Genomic DNA, 18814 nt, shown 5'->3' with positions numbered 1-18814 from the left:
ATATTTAACTGCAAATCGGATAATGATGTCACAAAGGCAGCAAAATAGGCAATACAAAGAGGGCACAAAGCATAAATTCGAAAGAATGTGATTGAAAAGTAATTCAATCGGATTGGAAATATTTGAAAATCACATTGAGTGTATAAATGATACTTTCATGTGCCTAAATTGTTTGTTGGAGAAATTTTTGTTTATTTTTATTTTTATTTTGACATTTTTGGAAATATACAAATTGCATAATGCTAGCTATTGTGCATTGTTACTGGTCTGTTAAATGTTATTGTTATTTTTGGCTAAAAGAAGGGTTGAATAATGTGCAGGAAAAAATCTGTTTGGATATATATGGCTTACCATAAGCCTTCAAGTTTTAATAAAGAAAATTGTATTTGATTTGCTTTTTAAGACCCTTAAGGGTGTCATTCAGTGGAACGAACGCCTTTTAAAGTTGTTTTTTTTTATAGTAAAATGAAAAATCATTGGGCTTACAAATTTTTACTACATATTTATCAAGCCTTCAATTGTAATTTTAATGTTATTTAATTAAAAATATTTCGTTAATTGCAAGATTTATCGCTTCAATGGCACCCATGAAAAAAAAAGCAGACAAATAATGTCATTATCGTAAAGCCAGATAATCTAAAATAAAAAATAAAAACTCTTACACATCTCTATTAAATTTCTCAATTTTTGGGACTACTTTTTGATAAAAAACAGTTCAATTTTTTTCAAAAATCCTAGTTCGGGCGATATACGCATGTTATCTACCACTAAAACTTTAAAGCAATCGATAAAACTATTTTTGAGTAATCATGGGCGCTAGTTTTAAAAATGTGGTTTCAAGAAAAACATCCTTGAAATTTCAGGTGTTTTGCCAGGAGCTTTAAAGATCTTACTTTCTCACTTCTGTAACTTTTCAACTACATTCAACTTTGGAAAATTACTTTTGACTGAGTGTATGCAAAAAATCGATTTTTTTAAACATTCGTACATGATAAAATCCTGGAACAAAAAGGATATAACGAAAGAAACAAGTAGAATACTAAAAATTTAGGTAATGAATAGTAGAAAAAGACGATATATTATATAATGGAAGGCCTGTCGTCGAAAATTGCGATTAAATCGCTGAATTGGTCGAAAGAGACCGGCATAGTAGCAGCCGTAGCATCGGTCAAGAGCTGGGCATGAGTCATCAAAAATTCATTTCAATTTCAATAAAAAAAAATTCAATAAAAGTACCGCAAGACTTTTTTGACAAACCATTACATATGTAACTTTTAAAAACTTTGCTGATATCCGAGATATACCACACTAGAGTTTAACTTATGTGGTGTAGTATTTGCCAATGATTTTTCTATGCCAAGTACTATAGTACAGTATGCTGAGACCATTAACTATAGACAGCCGTGGTCGTGGCAATATGTATCCCATATTTTATTTAGAAAGCTTTTGGATTATCAATAACATTTTGTTTGAACTTAAGACTGATTAAATCCACCCCTTTTTAATAACAACTTAAGGGTATTACGAAAATCTTCATGAAATTAAATGATTTGAATGAATTAGAAATGTTATTGTTCTTTCCCTAAAACCAAAAAAAACAGTGCACTATTATGTTTTCAAGTTTTTAGTAAATACTATACCCTTTCTCGAGCCTTTCAATATATAAATTGAAAAACAAAAGGTCTTTGTTGAATAGTCGGAGTTTGAAATGAATAACGTCCCTGAGCTCCTCAATGATAGCAGAGCTACAGCAAATCACTTGCGCACCCTCCATTCTGTTTTAAATTTGATTAAATATGGAAACAAATAATCAATTCTCCCAAATAAGGTTCGAAATATTTGGTACTTTTTTGAAAACGTTACTATAATTATATGATTTTTATGATATGATTCTAGAAACCTTTAAAATAAATCAAGAAAATATTACAAAATTTGGAAAGTAATAAAGAAGTCAGTTTCTCGTCAAAATATCCGTCTTCATTTCTGTCCTACAAACATTCTATTAAGAATGTACATATTTTACAATTATCGTCAGATTAAGATTTGAATAATTACCTTTATGTAGGGACAAACCATCCATTATTAACAATCCTGCTTCTATTTTTATTAGTATTCTATTATTATATATTTTACTTAGTCCTGCCATAGGATCTGTTATAAGTTCAAGATATTTTACTACATTTTTTAATAAAAAAATAGAAATGTTTTCCGAAACTATCCAAACTTTTGTGCTGGTACACTTTTACTCCTGTTCTAACCCCGCGACATTTTTTGTGTAACTTTGTCCTCACTGTGCATCGTAAACTTTGTAACAGAATTTATGGCAAGACTGGATAAAGTATATGATGAAATTAAAAAATGTGGAATGTGACTGAAAATATCCGAACAAAGGTCTTGGGAAATGATTATCGTTTATAGTTTATTTCGACGTAATCAGCATTGTACTGTTTTATTTAACATTAGTTCTCAAAATTAAGTATTTGATCTAAGGAAGTCACAGTGAGATTATAGTGATTCAAATGTTGCTGATTGAGATTTTTGCTGCATGCTTTTAACCTAAGAATTCAAACTTAGATTCGGGTTCTCTGTTCCCAAAGACTTTAGAGAACGCTTATAAACGCAGAAGATCTTCAGTGTTTTTTTAAATCCATGCCTTGCTGCAAAATTTATGTTGATTTCTGTAATAACTTTATACGTAGTATTCTAGGTAAATTCAATGGTTACAGTGGGTTACTTCAGCCTTTATAACTTCGTCCACTGCTGTGAGATGCCATACTCACTCAGAGTTTTAGTTAAAAGACTAGTCACAATCATTAAAATTGTTTTCTCTTTCAGTGGAAAAACATTCAAAGCACATTGTATAGATAGCCAGTTCACCAGAGTCATTAACTATTTTCATAAATTTTAATTGTATGTAATTCGAAAAACTACTAAAATCGTCTATTGTTTCAACAAAATATAAAAAATGAAATTCGCAAATCCCAAAGTGTCTGAAATCATTATAAAAAACAATCATTTAAAGAGCGAAATGTAAAGATGATTAAGTGTGGGATTGCAAAGTGTTGCAGCTGTGCTCTGCACCTCTGCGCCATTTTTCCACTGCACCAACACACTCTCATGATTAAATTTTAGTTGCTGCTGCTCCTCCTCTCTATCCTTTTTCGTTCTTTTTTGTTAACATAAGCCTCACCTTTGCTTACTGCCACAATATAAATGACCCACACAATTCAAGAGTTGATTGTTTTCAAAATTATTGCCAAACCGCCAGCGGCAATAACCGTAATATACGTTTCACGGCAAACACACATACACTCACACACTACACATGTATGTATGAAAGCTTAAAAGCGCAGCACAATAGTCATTCGCGCGCACAAAATTCCTATCTGAAATAGCAAAAATGACAAAGGAAATATGGCGGAGTATGGCAAAAAAATTCCGCAAAATAGGAAACATTATGAAATGGCGCACAGAAAGGTAACAATAAACACACGCCCACGTAAACAAACATACTCAGCTAGCCGTTGAAACAAATGGCATCGTGCTGTATTGAAAGCGGAGAGGAAATTCATTTCGTTGATTTCCCAAATGATTTCGTAAATAAATTTTAGCGCCAACGCTAAAAACATATTTACAGCTGAGCACAAATAATGAGGGGGCCGCTTTACCCACTTCCACCGCGCCTGACACTTAGTGTAGCATCCTACCGGAGCTTTTTATTTTAAAACCCAAATAATCGATTATAGTTCACAGGTTGTGAGTGTGTATGTGTGTGAATGCTAGTATCAATTCCATTTCATTTTTGATTGCTTTTTCATAGTCACTCAGACGCGTATCGTTATCTGTCTATTCAGCCAATAGATAGCGTCCTGTGTATATAGATGCTCGCTTAGTTCACATTTTAGTTCTCTTTTTTCATAACAACCCACAGCTAACGTAGCATCTCTCAAAAGATTTTTGAAATAGAAGTGTGAAAGATTGGAGATACGTCTGCACTTAAAACTCATCGATTATCGGTATATATTGCGTTTTAAAATAAAAAGCTCGTGAGAAACATTTCTCTCCCAAAGTATCTGTGTGAAACACAGAGTCTTTGAAAATCGTACGTGCACCTTTTCAAGACAGCATAACTCTCATAACTCTTAACTGATTGTCACAGTTTTCTAAAGGAATAGTAAATATCTTTAATGCTAATTAGTCCATTTAAAAAGGTTTGAGATAAAGTTTTTTGGAAGGGAGAGATTGCAAGAACGTCGGACCGCTTTTGCTTCAGAGATAAAATAATCTAGAAAAGAAGAAATCCTGAATACTCTGATTATTTTATATTTCATTTACTAAATCAGACGAATAAATTTTTATTTGAGAAAATGAATGAAAGAAAAAACTCAGAAAGGTTATCTTGTTAATAATGTACTGGCCAAGCAGGAACAGCAAGAGATCGCACGAACACAGATCATAGAGAGTACATTTCCAAAAGTTTATGAAAAGCTTCACTCGAAAAGGATTTAATTACATATTCACAAATATCTACTTTAACAATTTTTTTAGAGGTTATTAAGCTTCAAAATTATATTACCCATATACTTGTATTTTCTCAAACGAGACACAATTCTATTTTAATCAGCAAGTAGATAAAGAAATATGTCGACGTCGACAATAATATCGGGTTTTCCAATAGGCATGATAGGATTTCAAAGGTAAGGCTTAGCTCAGGCTACTACCAAGAACACAGCTTGCGGATAGTTGATAAGTAGGTTAGCTGCGAATAGAAGCTCCCGAACTAAGACTTGAAGGTGAGGAGGGCTTAGCTCATAAAAAACCCTGGTAAGCGCCTATCAGAATCGAGACCAATAAGATTCTCATTATAGCATACTGGAATGGCCAGAATTGACTATGTGCTTGGTGAATCATCTACTATGAGCTATTTTTTTCCAACCAAACTTTTACATAATTTGGACCTGTACTGTCAACAATTTGACCAGCTTTGGCCAATAGGAGATAAAATGTGTTGAATCAGTACTACGATAGGCCACACTCATCGGTAGTGACTCGCTAGAAGCTCACAGGGGTGGGTTGGGAGCAAGTTATTGCTACCTTATGTGGGTTATGCTGAATGATGAAAATCGTCTCTAGGGAAGCTTGTGCCATTGTTTTTTTGCTTAAAGGGTTCTCCTCATTCACTCGATCTTCAAAGCAGCGTTAAGTTAACGAACAAAACTTCGCTTCAATCGGACTTTTTATTAACTGTTTACTTTATTAGTCATGCATTCTCCAAAGATTTTGTGAAGTATATTTTCCTTTTACATATACTGAACATACCACCTATTAGGCACCAGATCAAGTCGAAATATAATATTATAAATTATTTTATGAAGGTGAATACCTGAAAAAACTTATTACTTGTATAGTATTGTATTCTAATATTGATGTGAAAGATGATCTGAATTATGTATACAAATCTAAGCAAAAATTTTTTTATATTTTCAGGACCCTGATGCATCTTTCGATATTAACGGTAACGATTCAGATCCAACGCCACAAGATAACGGTGACAACAAACACGGCACCAGATGTGCGGGTGAAGTGGCTGCGGTTGCCTTCAACAACTATTGCGGTGTAGGCGTGGCATATAATGCGAGCATTGGCGGTAAGTAAATCAAGTACTTTTTATATGCCTAAACAGATCACTTTAATTGAAGCTGATTACATTAATGAAATATCAGTGCTCAGTCAAAACCATTAGGATCACTAGAAAAGCTTGCCACATGTCATGTTACTGCCGCAATATCATCTATTAGCGCACAAATTAAAGTAATGGTGTGTGATGCCGCTACATACAAACTACATTAGTTTTGACCTATAAAGGAGTCCATTACAACACTAAAATGCATTACTTGCCTGAGCAAGCGAATATTATTTATATAACGGTTTCATTTAACTTAACATCCACCGCCACCATTTCTTATTTGCCCATATCTGCTTTATAAATCAAGCTCGCTTGCGCTGACATTTACTATTTTATTTGATTTCATTTTTTGCTCTCTCACTTTTGCAGGCGTCCGCATGTTGGATGGCAAAGTGAATGATGTGGTCGAGGCGCAGGCATTGAGCTTAAATCCATCACATATTGACATCTACAGCGCCTCTTGGGGTCCCGAGGACGACGGCTCAACTGTTGACGGACCTGGGCCGTTGGCGCGGCGTGCTTTCATCTATGGCGTAACCAGCGGACGACAAGGCAAAGGTTCCATATTCGTTTGGGCATCGGGCAATGGTGGTCGCTACACGGATTCATGCAATTGTGATGGCTATACGAATTCCATTTTCACACTGTCCATTTCGAGTGCAACACAAGGCGGGTAAGTTTGTGAAAATGAGTACAGATGGGGGTGATGTGAAGAGAATACTGGGGAGCTGGCGAGTTAAATGCAAATTGGCCTGACCTGTGAGGTATGAGTAGGTGAATATTAAAAGATTTACATGTAAATAAGCGAGTTATCGGAGATAGTACCTTGAAGAGGCGGAGATTGCAAAAATGGAGGAACGAAGGTAGAAGGCAGAAACAAAGGAGGAGATAAAGATTGAAATCGAGATTCAGGAGACTCAGATTAAGAATGAGGTTGGGAGAATTGAGATTGAGATTGCGACTAAGATTTAATTTGAGACTGAGATTCAGATTAAAATTGAAATTGAGGTTGAAATTGAGATTGAGATTGTGATTGAGATTAATATTGAGATTGACATTGAGATTAAGATTGAGATTAAGATTGAGATTGAGATTGACATTGACATTGTGATTGAGACTGAGATTAAGATTGAGATTGAGATTGACATTGACATTATGATTGAGACTGAGATTAAGATTGATTTTAAGATTGAAATTGAGATTGAGTTTCAGAATGAGATTGAGATTAGGATTGAGATTGTGATTGAGATTAATATTGAGATTGACATTGAGATTGAAATTGAGACTGACATTGACATTGTGGTTGAGACTGAGATTAAGATTGAGATTGAGATTGACATTGACATTATGATTGAGACTGAGATTAAGATTGATTTTAAGATTGAAATTGAGATTGATATTAATATTGACATTGAGATTGAGATTGAAATTGAAATTGAAATTGAGATTCAGATTGTGATTGAGATTAATATTGAGATTGTGATTAAGATTGAGATTGGCATTGACATTGAGTTTGAGTTTGATACTGAGATTGAAATTGAAATTGAGATTCAGATTGTGATTGAGATTAATATTGAGATTGACATTGAGATTGAGATAGAGATTGAGACTGAGACTGAGATTAAGATTGAGATTGAGATTGACATTGACATTGTGATTGAGACTGAGATGCAGATTTAAATTGAAATTGGAATTGAGATTGTGATTGTGATTGCAATTGAGATTGACAAAGACATTGTGATTAAGACTGAGGTTAAGATTGAGATTAAGATTAAAATTAAGATTGAAATTGAGATTGAGATTACGCATAAATTTCAGATTGAAATAGAGATTGTCATTGACATTGAGAATGTGATTGAGATTAAGATTGACATTGATAATAAGATTGAAATAGAGAATGACATTGAAGTTGAGATTGCTATTGATATTATAATTGAGACAAAAAATGAAGAATATTGGAAGCTAATTTCAGAACTTTATTTCTGATGCTTGAATGCTTTCCACTTTTTACAAACTTCATTTTTGTATGAAAAATATTTTGAAACGCAATTTTCTTCAAATGCATTTTTGTATGAATTTTTTCTTTCTACTCTCTTAATATTTATTTTTGTCAACACTAATCAAGTAGATATCCATATTTCTCGATCATAAATGTTTATTACACAAAATTATGACAAAATTGCTTAATTTTCATTTCGTTGTAAAAGTGAATAAATACAAACGAGAATATTAGAATTATTGGCATGACCGAATACAATCATCACTAGTCGCATATTTGTTTACTGCAACTTTAGGTACATATATACAACTGTATGGATTTATTTGTGGGCAATATGTAGTGCTTGAACCGCAGTAAATAGTAAAATATTTACAACGCCACACTTCACAATTAAACAATTTATTTATTTTCGACAAAAAATATTTGAATAATGTTCTTATTGGCATTGAAGTTGTTGTTGCATTCGAGCAATCAACCATATATGCAACTAAAATCAATTATGGCCAAAATGAAAATTGCTATTTATAGCGCCCAAGTGTGGGTGGTTAGCAGAATGAAATTTGAAAAACCAAAAAAAAAACAAAAATTGCCAAATAACTGTTTATATATATAAAAATATATACATCATACTTTTCAAGCGCACACTTGCAATTTATGGAGATTACTCGAAAGTATTTGTGTATTTTGCGCATGAAATTTTGCTCCAAATGATTTAAATGAAAGTTTGAAATTTCCACTCGAGTGGCGCATAACTATTGCTAATATCATTTATTTACCTCCACGTTATTATTTCACTTTTTTAATGAAAGCAATTTGCATATTTATTCAATATTTGTGCGTATTTCACATTTATATTCATTTTAAATGATTGGTTTTGAGGTTGAAATTTTCGCTTAAGCGCTGCCACACTGTAGCGACACTAAATTAGTATGCCTGTGTGTGTGTTGGCCTACTTTTAGGCGCATTTAAGCATGTAGCTTACGTCACTGTGTTAGCTTCCTTTTTAATTGGCAATTAATGAGCGGCTTTATGGCATTTTAAAATGAAAATTGCAACAAGCACAAGTGTGTGCGTGTATGCCTGTGTGTATGTGTAACCGCAACCATATCATTAATAATAATAAATATATAATATGAAATGATATTGTATAATATACCAAAAATTGCGTAAAAGTAAGTGCGATAAACTCATATTGCGATATTTTTGTAGGCGTGCTTGTTAATTGCCAATTAAGAGCTTAACGGTATATTTTTTAACTTCCGCCTTAATTGCATATTACAGCTGTGATATAAACAAGTGAGGAAGGGCTAAGTGTGGGTATAATGAAACATTTTATACTCTTGCAATTTGCAAGGATTAAAGCCGGAAAGTACGAGTACATAAGGCACGTTAGTTGTATGGTTTCTAGTGCGAGTGTTCACCCGATTTTATTCATTCTTAGCACAAAAATGTTATTTGAAGTTAACCCAATTATTCATTATATTATATTATTATATATGTCATATAAAAACACCTGGTAGTTCGAAAATCTTTATGTTAGGTACACAGAGACACTAATCCCAGAAAGGGATTTTCTACAAATTTCAATTGTATATTTCATACACTGACCAAGATTTCCTATAAAAAGTTTGGAATTAGAACTTTGATCCATATATTCAGTATCTGGGAACTCGATAGTTTTGGGCTGATATAATATAAATTTATAATAAGCATTGATACGCTAAACATTATTACTCCGATGGGATATGTTAGGTTAAATGGCCAATCCTAATAGGGATCTCACTTTGACAGTTTATAATGCCGGTCCCTTATGGTACCTTGAACTACTATAATATTGATTATGAAGATCATTCCCTCTTAAATCGACGAAGTGCTTTGAGCCGATCTCAAATTTTTTGACATGGCCAATTCCAGTTTCGGCTTTGTCTCCTGGTTCGCTGAAGATATAATTCCAGAGATATTTTAGCCCTAATCGCAAAAAATCTGGAAGGGGAGTGTCTATATGTTTCCATCTAACATCTTTCCATACAACTTTGACATTACGCGTCAGACTGGATTTATAACCTTTCATTATGTGTCTGGGTTGAACAATGTCCAGTAAATACTCCTCGACCATGTTTTTTAGCTTCCCCTATATACTTCCTCACGGGTCTCATAGCGTTCGCTGGGATCGTCGTGCTTCCCATCAACGCAGCAGTGGTTCCTATAGAAATTCTGTTGATTCTGCTTCGCAATTCCACCCTATATACGGTTTCTGTGGACAGATTCCTATCGACTTCCACTAACTTACCACCCCTCTAGACCGGAGGACTATTCTGCCACCATTCTGGTATTTCAGCTGAAAGACTGTCCGGTTGAGGGATGATACCCCACAAACTACTTAATTCAACATTGCTACCGAAAGCCAAGAGAAATCCTTTTGTAGTTCGACTGGGAGACTAATCTGCTGGATATCAGTTCGGATTGAATTTTTTGAAAAAACTATTTCGGTTAATATTTTGAATAATTTTTGGGTTAACGTTTTGGGTATGAGGCATGTCAATGCCAGATTCATGACAAAAGACCTTGATCTTTTGAAAAAATGGTCGGTTAATATATTGGGGTAATATTTTGGTCAATATTTTGGACAATGTTTCAAATCAGGTCTTGAGAGACATAAATCGCAAAGAATCGACTAGTAATGATGCGGTATTTATATACAATTATGCTACTTCGAATTACATTATGTTAAGAACCGATGTTTCGAAATGTTAGGCATGCCTCTTCTAACACAAATAAGTGGATACAGTTCAGTTGAAATCTTATTCCGGAATTCATATGTAATTCAGCATTACTATTAAATAATAATTTAACACTCTCTTTCTTTACTCTTTCTCCACCATCATGCAGTTTCAAACCCTGGTACCTGGAGGAATGCTCTTCCACACTCGCCACCACTTACAGCTCCGGCACACCGGGTCATGATAAAAGCGTTGCCACCGTCGATATGGATGGACGCCTGCGACCCGATCATATTTGCACTGTCGAACACACTGGCACTTCCGCCTCTGCGCCACTAGCTGCAGGCATCTGCGCACTCGCACTCGAAGCCAATCCGAATCTCACCTGGCGTGATATGCAATATCTCGTCGTCTACACCTCACGTCCCAGTCCGCTGGAGAAGGAAAGTGGTTGGATTTTAAATGGTGTCAAGCGAAAGTACAGTCACAAGTTCGGTTACGGACTGATGGATGCTGGCGCCATGGTTAGTTTGGCCGAGCAATGGACTACTGTACCGCCGCAGCATATCTGCAAGTCGCGTGAAAATAATGAAGATCGTAAAATTGAGGGTTCGTACGGTTATACGCTGGCCACGCACATGGATGTGAATGGTTGTGCGGGCACGATCAATGAAGTACGCTATCTGGAGCATGTGCAGTGTCGCATCACTTTGCGATTCTTCCCGCGTGGCAATCTACGCATACTGCTCACTTCGCCAATGGGTACGACCAGCACGCTGCTGTTCGAGCGACCACGTGACATTGTCAAGTCGAACTTTGATGATTGGCCCTTCTTGAGTGTGCACTTCTGGGGTGAAAAAGCCGAAGGACGCTGGACACTGCAAGTGATAAATGGTGGACGTCGGCGCGTCAATCAGCCAGGCATACTCTCCAAGTGGCAACTGATCTTTTACGGTACCGCTGTGCAGCCTATGCGCTTGAAGAGCGATCTGATGCAGCAACAGATGCGCGTTTCGGCCGGCGTTAATCCTTACACCTATCCAACCGAATCGGATTTGGGTCAACCGCCCAACGAGGGTGGCTACTATAATGCCGATCAATTTGCCGGTTATCTGAACTTCCAAAATTTATTCACCGGCGCCGGCTCGAATCCCGAACAAGCGGTCGCCACCGTGGATGGCCACAATATACCCACGCCTCAGCGCCAGAACGTGATGGCTGACTCGAATAACAAGCTTGTTTTGCACGATTGTGATCCCGAGTGTGATTCACAGGGTTGTTATGGTCGTGGCCCGACACAATGTGTCGCCTGCAAGCATTATCGGCTGGATAAGTAAGTACAATACAACTGTATAAATATTTGTCAATTTTTATTACAAACCTTTCAATTTGTCTTGCAGCACCTGCGTCAGCCGCTGTCCACCGCGCTCCTTCCCCAATCAGGGCGGTGTTTGCTGGCCTTGCCATGAGTCTTGCGAAACTTGCGCTGGTGCCGGACAAGATAGTTGTCTGACCTGTGCGCCGGCTCATCTGCATGTCGTTGATCTAGCTGTGTGTCTGCAAGTCTGTCCGGATGGTTACTATGAAAGTAAGTGAGAGTTGACGTCGAAACTATTAGCAGTTTTCTATTACAGATAACTCAAGAAAAACTCACGAGAAAGAGTTCACAATTAATTTCGATCAGAAAATCTTTTCGTAGTTTTTGATCAAAAGAAATTGCCCAAGTTTTTTTCAATAATCATTTATTTTGTATATGTTTTACTTTTCCGTAGATTATGACAACAAAACTTGTGTGCCCTGCGAAGCTAACTGCGCCTCGTGCCAAGATCGCCCCGACTATTGTACCAGCTGTGAGCATCATTTGGTTATGCACGAACATAAATGCTACTCGGCTTGCCCTCTCCATACATATGAAACCGAAGATTACAAGTAAGTAATATAAGTTTACAGTTTTACAGAAATTGAGGAATTTTTGAAAATAATTTAGTTCATTTGTCCATCTTTAAGAATATACCGTGTTTGGCTTCAATCAGTTAGTGATTTGAAGCTCTTCAGAAGAAATTTTGTATTAATTTATGAAAATGTTTACACCTTTGATTCACGCTACTGACGTCCTTTCCTTATTCACGTCTGCTTATTATAAAGCTTTTCTTCTAAGATTCAGACCTTTGGAGTTTATTACTCAAAAGGGCCTAAGTCTTGGGAATTATCGCTTAGTTAGTTAGGTCAGCTTGGTGTAGATGGCGTGGGATCACACTGAGTTGGCACACACCTTTGAAAAGCCAAATTAAAACTACTGTGGTTGGATATTAGCCAGCGAGACATTCTAAAAGTAGCAACTCTTGTATTTCAATCCTGCCGATCGGACAGTGTCCAGTTAGAATTGTTAAAGCCATGGAAAGATGAACTTTGCTGAAGGCGAAGAGCTCATTGGAGGTTTTAGGGTTTACCCTTGGTCAGAAACACATCGCAATTACACATCCGTTCTGCACGGACTGAGGTACCTGTTCTAGCAAGCTCCTCAGCCTTGCAGTTTTCTACACTGTACTGCAATTACGTCCTTATTCACACCAAATTTTCGTTTCAGTACCAATTTTAAGACCTCAAACAAGTCGGTCTTTTCGCGATTTTGTTTTTGTTTTGTTCTCGTAACGCTACATAATGTTGTTCTTGTAACGGGAGGTAAGTTTCAGATAAGTTGTCATAAAGTCATCCAACGGTGAGCCCAGAAAATGTTCGGAAATGACGGTGTCGGACCATAGGGAGATGGGGGGTCAGATGTATGGGGTTAGCAGGGCAAGAAAGGTAGTTAGGGTAATACTGGGACTCGTTGCATGCTGGACATATATTTGATATGTCGGGATCGATTCTAGATAAATAAGAGTTTAACCTGCTACAGTATCCAGAACAAAGCTGTGCAAAGATCACTCTCGATTCTCGCGGCAACTCGAGCTCTTCGTCTGCAATGAGTGGGAGTTTGTCTCCAAGTTCGCCATTCATTGAGAGAAAGTCGGTGAAGGTTTTTATGCTCCTCTGTGAATGGCGGTCAGTCCATGTCTGAACTTAGTTGTGTCCGAAGTCTAGTCGTCGTATTGTCTTATGCCGCTGAAGTAGTTAAGGAAGGACCTCTTGATGATCCTAGCAGGCGGTTCCACTTCAAGCAGGTGGCTGCAGGGATAATTTCTACGAAAACACCTTAGCAGAAACTGCTTGGAGATGAGTTTATTATGTCTTAAAGGCTATAAAATAATCCTTGTTGATTCGCTTTTCAAATTGTTCAAGCACATCACAACTTTGTAGGTAGACTTTTTCGTCTTTCACGATTTTGGAATCAGTTTGTCGCATTCTGTTCACTCCTAAACGTCATACGGTTCACTAGTTTCCCAAAGGAAATGATTTTTCAGCACACTATATTCGTTACAATGGAACAACTTCACACACAGTTTATAATAACTCTTTCGTTCTGCTACTTGGTTGATATTTATTTGACGAGACGGACAGCCTAATTCAAGAAAAATACATTTTTTGATGTTTTCGAACGTAACAACCTCTTTTAGAGATCCAAGGCATTCAGTTTCTTTGATACTCATATGTTTTTGGCATGTTCAACTACAGTACTCAAACTTCGAACATTTTGATAATGAAGCTCATGTAACGCAAATTATATACATTTATATAGAATTGTTGCATGTTATTCAACGATATTATAAACACTTCACTCCCCTCAGTATCCATACATTTCACTCATCAGTATTAGCTCAACTCTCATGTAAACGCCATCCATGCACCTATGAGAGTTGTCAGTTACATAAATTTCTCGCCCCAATTAGGGAGTAACGATTCTCAGCGGTCATTAAAGAAGCCTCTCTGCTGCAACGAAGCATTTGTAGGTTGCATGTATTTGCTTTGCCGGACTCTAGTGCAAGATTGTAATGTGAAAATTAAGCAAAACACGTTAACGTGGACATTACGCAACTTACGATGTTTAATTAACTGATACCGTATAACTGTTTATTTGAAGGATATTTGATTCATCATGGCATATGCAATTCTGATTTTAGTGAAGGTTCTAGTTGCCCTCATTTGCATAACCTCAATATGTTTAACATATCCACAAACTAACTTGTTGGTTACGCTTGTAAACGATATGAGTGGCTTTCACTGGTAAGCACTCAATTAATGTTATTACTGCAAAATTGCTTTCGATGAAAGCAATAAAGTGAAATGTAGTAGTCACGTAATATAATAAATGAAATTCATTGAAGTTAAAAACCTTTATGTATATTATTTTATATGTTCATGTATGTGTGTTTTTGGGTTATCACTTTTTATGTAAATTATGTATTTATACCCTGAACAGTGTATATTAAATTTGCCTTGAAGTTTGTGGCATCCAGAAGGAATCGATCTGAAATTTTACCTAAGCACTTTTGTTCTTCAAGAAGCTACTCATTTGCCGGAATCACCGATTTCGGACCACTATAACATGTAGCTGCCATACAAACTGGCCCATCAACTACTTGTGCTTGTATAGAAAACTTTTTTATTTTAGAAGACATCTGCATGAAATTTTGTACAGATTCTTGTCTCAAGCAGCGCTATAATCTCCGAAAGAACTGCTTTGAATGGGCGACTATAAGATATAGCTGCCCTGTAAGTTGATTAATCAATATCAAGTCCTTGTATGGTAAACTTTTTCATTTGACAAGATAACTGCCCAAAATTTTACATGGACTAATTTCCAAAGCAGCCCTACATTTTCTGAAAAAATTGCTCAGATCGAAACATTATAGCATATAGCTGTCATACAAACCGACCGATCAAAATAAAATCCTTATAAGAAAAACTTTTTTATTTGAAAAGCTATCTTCGCGAAATTCGGTGAAAATTATTGCTGGACATTTAGAAATATTTTGTACGGAAATCGTTCAGATCGGAGCACCATATCCTATAGCTGTCATACACACTGAGCGATCAAAATGAAGTCCTTATAAGAAAAACTTTTTTATTTAAAAAGCTATCTTCGCGAAAATTAGCATGAGTTATTGTCTAGAGCATCGCAGAATTTTCTGAAGAAATTGTTCAGATCGAATCGTTATTGCATATAGCTACCATACAAACTAACCGATAAAAAAGCTAGATAAATATCCTTTCACATACTTTTATACCATAAGAAATGCAAACGTGAAGTTTATAATAGCTTCGTTGCAGCCAAACTTAACACTTTTTCTTATTCCATAATATATATATTAATTTTTCTACTTGACTACCCTCTAGCTTGAAAATTTATTGCCTTTTTAGTGGCTTAATCATTAACGGAAATCGCAAATTTGACAAAACTTGTCCCTTTTTTTTGTCCATACAAACTTGCCGTGCGATTATGAATATATCCTTGCACAAATTGCAAAAGTTGGCATGCAAATTTAAGCCTATTTGCACATACACACACACATAGACACTCTTCAATTGCGCATAAATCAAAAAATTATTCGCCACATTTTATTAATTGCACACAAGTGTTATTGTAATTAGTTTCCAATTAAATTTGCATTACAGCACCCGCTCTTATACTTCCTATATTTTATATGTAATACAGATTGAGCGTATATATGTATACATTACATTTGCATACATATCTGCGTATTTGTTGTAAATATTTGTTCGTTTTCGTGCATAAAATATTCTCTTCATTGCCACATGATTCATTGCGTTTTTCTTTTGTCTTTCATTTGGCATTGTTCTCACGAATTGCGGTAATTGATATGCTATTTGTGCGCTTTTGTTGTTATTGTACACATTTAATATACGCGAATTTCCGTTAATTGCACTTCTCATTAATATGCAATTTGACGTGCTGCAATGAAGCCGGAAAATTCGCATTTGCAACAAAAAATATACGAAACCAATTTCATGGCATGTGTGATATTTCGGAATTAAAAAAATATATATTCGGGGTTTTGGTTCTGCTTTTTAGCTAATTTTGGTGGTTATTACTATAGAAATACATTTTTTTCCGAAATTGCTTAAAAATTATTTAATAAATAGCTTTTAGTGTGATTTGAAAAGTGTAATTTATTTCAACTTTGATCATGCGCATATGTGTGCGTACATACTATATATAGTTCATTTTTTAAGACTAGTGAATAAAAATTGTCTACATCACTTAAAATAACCAGTTATATGTTTTGCTTCTTAACTGCTAACTCTCAAGGCAGCCAATTTTCTCTCTACTCCTGAGAGCTAGTGGCTACTATTGCTTTCCTTTTCTCCCTGCTTAATCTTTCTACTTGGATTTGGTATACAAATCCATTGCTTTCCATTTCTTCATGTTGAGGTTTGCTATTTCTGCCAAAAATTTGAGCAATGCTGCCAAATACAACAAAAACTAATTGCTGGGGTTTTATCTCCGTTTTCACGTAGATTTATTTCTGTAGACTTCTTTAGTTGTTAAGCAAAGAAGCACAAAAACTCGAAAATCTTTGTCAGATATAATAACCAATATAACGGGTGATTTTTTTGAGGTTAGGATTTTCATGCATTAGTATTTGACAGATCACGTGGGATTTCAGACATGGTGTCAAAGAGAAAGATGCTCAGTATGCTTTGACATTTCATCATGAATAGACTTACTAACGAGCAACGCTTGCAAATCATTGAATTTTATTACCAAAATCAGTGTTCGGTTCGAAATGTGTTTCGCGCGCGTGTTTTGTTCAGCGATGAGGCTCATTTCTGGTTGAATGGCTACGTAAATAAGCAAAATTGCCGCATTTGGGGTGAAGAGCAACCAGAAGCCGTTCAAGAACTGCCCATGCATCCCGAAAAATGCACTGTTTGGTGTGGTTTGTACGCTGGTGGAATCATTGGACCGTATTTTTTCAAAGATGCTGTTGGACGCAACGTTACGGTGAATGGCGATCGCTATCGTTCGATGCTAACAAACTTTTTGTTGCCAAAAATGGAAGAACTGAACTTGGTTGACATGTGGTTTCAACAAGATGGCGCTACATGCCACACAGCTCGCGATTCTATGGCCATTTTGAGGGAAAACTTCGGACAACAATTCATCTCAAGAAATGGACCCGTAAGTTGGCCACCAAGATCATGCGATTTAACGCCTTTAGACTATTTTTTGTGGGGCTACGTCAAGTCTAAAGTCTACAGAAATAAGCCAGCAACTATTCCAGCTTTGGAAGACAACATTTCCGAAGAAATTCGGGCTATTCCGGCCGAAATGCTCGAAAAAGTTGCCCAAAATTGGACTTTCCGAATGGACCACCTAAGACGCAGCCGCGGTCAACATTTAAATGAAATTATCTTCAAAAAGTAAATGTCATGAACCAATCTAACGTTTCAAATAAAGAACCGATGAGATTTTGCAAATTTTATGCGTTTTTTTTTAAAAAAAAGTTATCAAGCTCTTAAAAAATCACCCTTTATAACCATTTTATAGCCAAACTTCAAATTTTTTCTCAACATGAGTGTATGGTAACCAATATATAACCAGTTTATAACCAAATCTCAAATTTTGTTTCAAAATGAGTGGTTTCTATTTTTATGTCTTTTTTCGCCTGTAAAGTTATGAAAAATTATGTTATGTTATTTTACATTTTAGGTGACGAATCTGTATGAACCTCTCTTCTATGAGTAGCTCTTTTCATGTGCATGCGCTACAGAAATATTCCTATCCTTTCGGTCTATTTCGCGTCGCATTTTAACTCAACAGCCTGCCATCTCATTTTCCGCGATTATATCTATAAAGTCACAATCACACTTGGAGATCATTAAAGAGTTAGTTTTCTTACCAAAAGCATGATATTACCAATATAGCGAGGGATTCACTATAACATTTGCGTTGTAGATAATATCTGAAAAAATTTTATATAAAAAATGCTTGAAAATTTCTTTCTACAAGGTGCATTCCAAAGTAAACAGGCTTAAAAAACAGAAAAAATGTTTTTTTCGGCAAAATCATTTCATTTTATTCAAAATGGTCTCCTTCTACTTCAATACAGGTTTTTGCATGGTCCAAAAGCATGTCGAACAAGTGTTTTAGCTGGTTGGCCGCCAGTATGCCGGCGCAAGCCTTTTGAATGGCCTCTACGTCTGCATAACGCTTTCCTTTCGTGGGAAAATGCATTTTTCTGAAATGGAAGAAGTCGCACGGTACCATATCTGGTGAATACGGGGAGTTGTTAATGGTTAAAATATGATTTTTGGTCAAATAATCGATATATGTCCTTCGAAGGCTGGATTCTGAGCAATTTTTGGTCAGTCTATTTGTGCGAAACAAACCGTGTACACACCATTCGTAAGCCTAAATGTTCGATCAAAATGCGATAAGTCGATGTTTTGGAGATGTTCAGTTCCATTTCCATGTATTTCAATGATGATTTCGGCTAATTTTTG

At 35.9% G+C, this 18814-nt stretch overlaps 1 protein-coding gene across 8 annotated transcripts in view; it reads left to right on the top strand.

The window, feature by feature from the left end:
* LOC105225696 (furin-like protease 2) overlaps positions 1 to 18814 on the top strand; it is a 725052-nt gene that overhangs the window by 660320 nt on the left and 45918 nt on the right. For all 8 annotated transcript variants that reach the window (XM_049455566.1, XM_049455565.1, XM_049455568.1 and 5 more), the window contains 5 exons: positions 5488 to 5647; positions 6056 to 6359; positions 10575 to 11738; positions 11806 to 11993; positions 12178 to 12334. In XM_049455566.1, coding sequence (XP_049311523.1) covers positions 5488 to 5647; positions 6056 to 6359; positions 10575 to 11738; positions 11806 to 11993; positions 12178 to 12334 — 1973 coding nt within the window. The remainder of the gene's footprint in view (positions 1 to 5487; positions 5648 to 6055; positions 6360 to 10574; positions 11739 to 11805; positions 11994 to 12177; positions 12335 to 18814) is intronic.

The sequence above is a fragment of the Bactrocera dorsalis genome, chromosome 4 (assembly GCF_023373825.1).
Source record: "Bactrocera dorsalis isolate Fly_Bdor chromosome 4, ASM2337382v1, whole genome shotgun sequence".
Lineage (NCBI taxonomy): Eukaryota > Metazoa > Arthropoda > Insecta > Diptera > Tephritidae > Bactrocera > Bactrocera dorsalis.
Note: the sequence above shows the minus strand (reverse complement) of the source record. Positions and strands in the feature narration are given on the sequence as shown.